The sequence below is a fragment of the Sabethes cyaneus genome, chromosome 3 (genome assembly GCF_943734655.1).
Source record: "Sabethes cyaneus chromosome 3, idSabCyanKW18_F2, whole genome shotgun sequence".
NCBI classification, from domain to species: Eukaryota; Metazoa; Arthropoda; class Insecta; order Diptera; family Culicidae; genus Sabethes; species Sabethes cyaneus.
The window spans coordinates 149,064,095-149,071,643 of NC_071355.1; the positions used below are offsets into that span (position 1 = coordinate 149,064,095).

Genomic DNA, 7,549 nt, shown 5'->3' on the forward strand with positions numbered 1-7,549 from the left:
ATTGTACGATAGCTCTATAGGGTCCGGATGGGTTTGATGTGGGATGACAAGGCCGCCAAAGGAAGGCCAATGGGAATTCCGCCGTCCGAAATAAATCCTCCGCTCGCTTGGGATGTGATCACACGGGTAGCAATAAGTTCACGTGGTTTTTACTTAAACCAACACTTTACTTCATTAAACATTTATTAACACTACTTATGCTACTCGACTTAACAAAGGTAAAAACTAGTCAGAAAGTTGTCCTTTTATAGACTTGGAACAGAGGCTTAATTTTACCACGGACAAAAGTGAACAATTAGTTCTATATATATATTTCACAATGATAATGATTTGTTAATGTGTAGTATGTACTTCTGTCAGCAAGTAAGGTAGCTCTCATGTTGAGACTGAGCTACTTTTGCCGCACCGAGGGGATAAGCGTCGCTGGAATAGGGTGGTTCACCAACATCCTCTCCCCCCTGAAACAACCCATGTTTCAGTCAGTTGATCGTTTCGTTCGCATTGAGATCTCCGTCATCCGTTGCAACCGGTAAGATGCAAATTTTGTCAACCGGTCTCTCCACTGTCCCGTTCGCTGTTCGTAGAGTGACTACTCGGACCACCCCATCTGGTCCCGGGTGGGTCGAAATGATTCGCGCCATTCTCCATTTCGTTGGCGGTAGGTTGTCATCACGAATCACTGCTAAGCTGCCTTGCCTTATTCCAACTGGTGGTTTCCACCACTTAACGCGCCCTTGTAGTTGATTGAGGTACTCGGTTTTCCATCGCCGCCAAAAGTCTTGCAACCTCTTCTGTACAGCTTCCCACGTCTTTAGTCTCCCGTAAGCTGTGTCGGTGTAGTCTGCTGATGGTATGGATTGGAGAGCAGAACCAACCAGGAAATGACCTGGTGTGAGTGGCCGCAAGTCATCAGGATCATCCGAAAGCTGCGTCAGAGGCCGCGAGTTCAGACAGCACTCGACTTGTGTTAGAAGAGTCGTCATATCCTCGTAGGAGACTGGCGTGTCCGCTAGCACCTTCAAAAGATGTTTTTTCGCCGATCGCACAGCAGCCTCCCAGAGGCCACCGAAATGGGGAGCTCCAGGGGGTATAAACTTCCACTGCATTCCATCGTCTGCACACTCCTTGGCAACCTTCTGGTGATGTTCTTTGGTGTTCAGGATTTTCAGCAACTCTCGCATCTGGTTTTTAGCTCCAACGAAGTTAGTGCCATTATCGGACCACAATGTAGCACAATTTCCCCGACGTGACGTGAATCTCCGCAAAGCCTGAATAAACCGTGCCGTCGAAAGATCAGTGACCAATTCTAGGTGTGTCGCCTTCGTCACAAAGCAGACAAACACCGATACGTATGCTTTTACTGCGGTCCGCCGGTATCCTGATCTAACGTACACCGGCCCAAAATAATCGACGCCTGTAGTCGAAAATGGTCTCGCCGCCGTAACTCTCGATGCCGGTAAATCAGCCATAAACTGTTGAATCAGCGTCGGTCTCATACGGTAGCATCGCAAACATTGATGACACACCGTTCTTGCAATATTCCTTCCGCCTAAGGGCCAGTATCGAAGCCGAACCGTACTCAACAATAATTGTGGACCAGCGTGCAAGAGTTTAAGATGATAGTGTTTGAAAAGCAATTCGGTAAGCAAGTGTTTCGCAGGAAGCACAATGGGGTGCTTTGCATCATCAGACTCTCTAGAATGCCCTAACCTCCCCCCGACCCTCAATAATCCATCTTCCGCTATAAATGGGTTGTACCAGCGTAATGGTGATGAACGCGGTACCCACTCTCCCCGTGCCAGTGCTTTTAGTTCATTTGGGAAACCTTCTGCCTGCACCAATTGTATGACCTTATATTCAGCTCGTTGAAGTTCTATTGTTGTTAACGGACCACCTTGTCGCTTTCCTCCCTTATGGGACCACAGATTGTTCAGATAACGAAGCCAGTACGCCGTTCTTCGGATAACAGAATTGAAATTAGGGAAACGAGCTAGATACCATTGGATGAAGCTGGGATTTTCCGGAACCACCGCCAGTACAACACGCCTTTTCTCTTCTTCCATACCTTCAGATGACAGATTATGTTGCTTAGGCCAATACGTCGGATTCTTGGATAGCCATTCAGGTCCTTTCCACCACAATTCATTGTTAATAATATTTTCCGGTGCAACTCCTCTTGAAATAAGATCGGCCGGATTTTGTTCCCCAGGAACATGATTCCAGTGACAGTTCTCAGTCAGCGACTGGATCTTGGATACACGATTCGCCACAAATGTTGTCCAAGTTGACGGCGTTGCCAATAGCCACCGTAGTACTGTAGATGAGTCCGTCCAAAAGAAAGCTTCCATAGAACACCTGATTGACTCTTTCACCTTCAAATATAGTTCAGCTGCCATTAATGCGCCGCGAAGTTCAAGTCTGGGGATTGATTGTGTTTTCAACGGTGAAACTCTTGACCTCGATGACAAAATAGCAACCTTAATTTTACCGGACGAGTCCTTGGTACGCATGTACGCGCAGGCTCCAAAAGCCCTCTCAGAAGCATCGGAAAACATATGGATTTGTACGCACACCGTACTACATATCATGATATAACGCTCAATACGCAAATTGTTCAGAAGCGGAATTTGCTCGTGAAAGACTCGCCACTCATCTTCAACCTTTCTAGGTAAAGGAGAATCCCATCCTAGTTTATTTCCCTCTTGATCCTCTAGACGCCACAACAGTTGCATAAATATTTTAGCGCGAGTGATTACTGCTCCAATAAGTCCTAACGGATCGAATAAAGTGGCTATTATCGAAAGAACCTTTCTTTTCGACAGGGAAACATCTGACGACAAAGCGGGTATGCGAAAACGAAATCGTAAGACGTCTGTTTTGGGTATCCAAACTAAACCTAAAGTTTTAACCATGGGATCAGGGTCCAGATTAATCCCATCATCTGCTTGAATTGCGAGTTCTTCCTCCGGTAATCCTGCCAGTACGGTTTCACAATTAGAAGCAAACTTTCGTAGCCAAAATCCACCGCTGCGTAGCATCTCCTGCAGTTGGATGCGAAGTTCTGTAGCTGTAATTGGATCGTCAGCACCTGTTAACACGTCGTCCATATAAAAGTCCTCTCTAACAGCAGTCGAAGCCAACGGAAACCGCTTCTCCTCATCAGTGGCCAGCTGCATAAGTACCTTTGTTGCAAGAAACGGTGCTGGCTTGGTACCATATGTGACTGTCGATAGTTCATATGTAGACAGAGGGACGTTGGGAGAGGTACGCCACAGAATGCACTGAAATTGTCGGTCTTCGGGATGAATTTCAATTTGCCGAAACATCTTTTCAATATCGGCGACCACCATCACCTGGCGTGTGCGGCTACGAAGAATTATCGAACGCAAATCTTCTTGGATGACCGGACCGACCAGCAAGCTATCATTCAAGGAAACGTTGCTAGATGTTTTTGCGGAGGCATCAAATACCACCCGCACCTTAGTGGTTGTGCTGTCTTCTTTCACCACTGGATGGTGTGGGAGAAAACATCGCTTAACGTCCGTATCGTGTTCATCGTCGATTAATTTCATGTGGCCCATGGATTCATACACTTTCATGAAGTCGGCATATTGTTCTCGCAGCTTCTCATCTCGCCCCAATCGCTTCTCTATTTGTAAGAATCTACGCTCAGCTATCTCCTTCGAATCACCTAGCTTGGCAAGTAACTCATCATTTCTCGGATAGGACACAGTATACCGACCCGAAGGCTGCCGTCGGGTAGTTTTGGTGAAATACTCCATACATCTTGATTCCTCGGGAGAGTAGTTGTGCCTTTGTCCAATGTCTTCAGATTCCCAGAACTTCTCCAGTAGGCTATCTAAATTGTAGTTTATTGCAAGGTCGCAAACGACAGATTTAACGGAAGCAGCCACCGAACATTTGCCCGTGACCACCCATCCAAACACAGAGTCCACCAACGAGGGTAAGTTGTTTCCAAGTCGGATTTTACGGCCAGTTGTGAAAAAATCGAAAAAGGCCTCAGCTCCCAATACCAAGTCAACTGAGCCACCTTTGAAGAATGTCGGATCCGCCAGTTCGATCCCACTCGGTAAATTCCATTGGTTGACGTCGACCGATATGACTGCCACTTGTGCTGCGATTTTGGGTAGAATGTACATTTCCATTGGTTGCGAAAACTCTGAAAACCTGGATTGTACCATGACAGTGATTTTCCTCTGTACCTTAGAAGATAAACCTTGGATGCCTACCACCTCGACCGTACATGGTTGCTCTTTAACCGTAAGAGATTTTCGCACTCGATCGCTTATTAAATTACACTCCGCCGCACTATCTAATAATGCTCGAGCATGAACCTGTTGACCTCGGTCGTCCACCAGAGTAACAATAGCAGTGAGTAAAAACACTCCAGTCGATGAACTAGATACCGTGTTGCAAACCACCTTGCTGGTGGTCGCCAAGTTGACCACCTTTGGTTCGATTGCTTCTTCGGTTGCAGCCATCACCGCCGAAGTTGGTTCGCCATTGGGTTTTGGTTTTTCTTCGGTTGCTTTACTCCTGAAGCACACGAGCGTATGGTGTTTCCCTTTACATTGCCTGCAAGTGAATTTCGAATTGCATTCTTTCGCATGATGACCCCGCCGGAAACAATTTCGACACAGGGAATGGCTACGCAGAAGTGCATCTCTCTCCGAAACAGATAGTCTTTGAAATGATGGACATTGGTAGAGGAGATGATTATCGGAACAGCTGACACATGTACCCATCGTCGAAGGTCGTTGAACCGATGCATTGTATGCTTTGACCGTGGCAATTTTGTTTGGACGCTTAGGCTGTGTGTACTCTGCTTTAATTTCGCTGGGCTTGGTAGGCACAGTTTCCAAAATTCTGGCCCGACGCTGTAAGAATTCAGTAAGATCCTTTATGGTATCCGATTCTTTGGTGGAGGAAAATTCCTCCCATCCCCTTCTAGTAGTGTGATCCAAACGCGAACAAAGTAGATGCACCAGTAGCGTATCCTTATAGTCCGTCTGCTGGGGAGTGACCTGATCCAATGACTTAACTATCTTCTCGAAATTATCCAGTAGAGAATTTAACTCAGAAGCCGATTCTCTCCGAATCGTTGGTAACTCAAAGAGTGCCTGAACCTGACGTTTACGGAGAACCTTCGTGTTTGAGTAACGCTTCGTTAGTAGTTCCCATGCAACAGTGTAATTTGCCTTGATAAGGGGAAGTGAATCGATAATCGATAAAGCTTCTCCTTCCAGCTGACTTCGCAAATAGTGAAACTTTTCGATCTCGGGAAGGTCGGTCTGCCTATGTATCAGTGAGGTAAAGAGATCACGAAAGGTAAGCCATTCATCTATCTTACCACTAAATTTAGGAAGAGTAATTTGTGGTAATCGCACATGAGGGGTGGGCCCGGGGGGATTATCGAGAGAGCGAGTAGTCTGGTTAAGTACGGTTTGGTCACAATCTTCTCTTTGCTTACCAACAAGAAAAGCTTTCAGCTCGTAAAAACGGTTCTCGAAATCGATCCGATTTTTGACGAAACTATCTGCTTCTTCTATCGATTCTTCGTGGGATTCGACGTCATCGATGGCCTCGTTCATTTTATCCCACAATCGATCCAGCTGCTCCAGTCGTACGTTGACCTCTGTCGATTTCGTATCTTCCCGGTACTGCTCCATAAATCGACACATATTGTCGAACGACGTTTGTAATCCGCGCAGCTTCGTTTGCAGTGACTTCAGTGACGGAGGTTTGGATTTAGCGGCAGGCATGGTGTGTTCCTCAAAAAATGAGACCAAAGTAGCAAAGCGTGGGGAAACTAAAGTGCTTGGAGAGCCAATTACCTGATGGCTCATGAATATGAGCCTTTTGTTTTATTAAAGATGCTCCTCGAACTTTCACCCTGTAGAATCCGTAGTGCAGATCAAACAAATTGGACCGGTTGCGCCAGCAGCAACCGTTGATAATGATAGCGTCTCGTATAAATCCAATCACAATTGTTCCTCCCAGGTAAGCGTAGTAAGCCAATTGCGAGCGTAATGTGATCAGCAGTGTGAATCCAATTTCGTATGTGATTTACCACCATGGGAAAAATGCGGACAATCCGCTACCGTCGAGTGACAACCTGTGGGTCCACAAACGAAAGACCGCGAGCACTGGGATTTGGGTTGTAGAACTTTGGAATCGCACTCACCGATTTTTCCAGAGGAATAAGGCCTTGAATATATTTATTTAATTCCGCAAACCGACGCCACTTAGCAAGATGGCGTATCCTATTAGGGGTTTCTTGTAGATTGGGTAGGCCGGGTCCAATGGCGCCTTCTGATGTCCTTCGGATTGGATGTAATGGGTTCCTCAAACCGCATCCGGTTCGAAGGACCAGTTGTACGATAGCTCTATAGGGTCCGGATGGGTTTGATGTGGGATGACAAGGCCGCCAAAGGAAGGCCAATGGGAATTCCGCCGTCCGAAATAAATCCTCCGCTCGCTTGGGATGTGATCACACGGGTAGCAATAAGTTCACTTGGTTTTTACTTAAACCAACACTTTACTTCATTAAACATTTATTAACACTACTTATGCTACTCGACTTAACAAAGGTAAAAACTAGTCAGAAAGTTGTCCTTTTATAGACTTGGAACAGAGGCTTAATTTTACCACGGACAAAAGTGAACAATTAGTTCTATATATATATTTCACAATGATAATGATTTGTTAATGTGTAGTATGTACTTCTGTCAGCAAGTAAGGTAGCTCTCATGTTGAGACTGAGCTACTTTTGCCGCACCGAGGGGATAAGCGTCGCTGGAATAGGGTGGTTCACCAACACTGATTTTTACCTTTTTTATACATATGAAAATGGGGGGGATATACGATAGCCCTGCTGTACTTTCCTCGCTCCAACTGTATTGCCCTTTGCGCCCTCAACGACATCAACAGCTTTTACGTATAGGAACACACCGTACCAACTATGGCCTGCATGAGCCAATTCGACATTTGGCAGTAGAATATAATCGTAGTAGACTACTTTTTGACTTTTAATACTTGACCAATTGTAATTGTATGTGTACATATGGAACCTAGTGTGATATGACAGTTAGCGCTCAACTTCCGAGCTGATCAGTCGATGTTTTTTAGACGAATGAGATTCGGAAGTCGTTCACAGACTATTGGTACACTTTTGTCGATTTATCTCGAACCCCCGCAGCAAATATTGAGTTCGCGCTTGTCGCGAAGTCATATTCCGTTATGCCGCGTCGCGAAAATACATTTCGCGTTGATTATTCGCAATTTCCGAAGCCTCTCTCCCATGATGAGATCCATAAATTCATCGGGAAGGAGCTCGGTCTTACGCGAGAAAATGTTCTTCAACTCCAGCCTAGCAGACGGCTCGGGTGTACCTTTGTAAAGGTCAATAGCCTCGAACTAGCCGAGAAGATTGTGAAACAACACGACGGCAAGCACGAGTTCAGTTTTGATGGGAAATCCCACAAAATACGAATTGCGATGGAAGACGGAGCTGTGGATGTGAAGATAC

The 7,549-nt window shown here is 45.9% G+C and overlaps 1 protein-coding gene across 1 annotated transcript; it reads right to left on the reverse strand.

Annotated features, from left to right (window-relative positions):
• Nucleotides 1-479: 479 nt before the first annotated feature.
• On the reverse strand, nt 480-5,783 carry LOC128740253 (uncharacterized). The gene has a single exon (XM_053835787.1). The coding sequence runs from the start codon at nt 5,781-5,783 to the stop codon at nt 480-482; it is 5,304 nt and encodes a 1,767-aa protein (XP_053691762.1).
• Between the last annotated feature and the right edge of the window lie 1,766 nt (nt 5,784-7,549).

What these genes read in the sequence shown, in the direction of transcription:
- LOC128740253 (XM_053835787.1), bottom strand. Translation starts at nt 5,783, where the DNA reads ATGCCTGCCGCTAAATCCAAACCTCCGTCACTGAAGTCACTGCAAACG.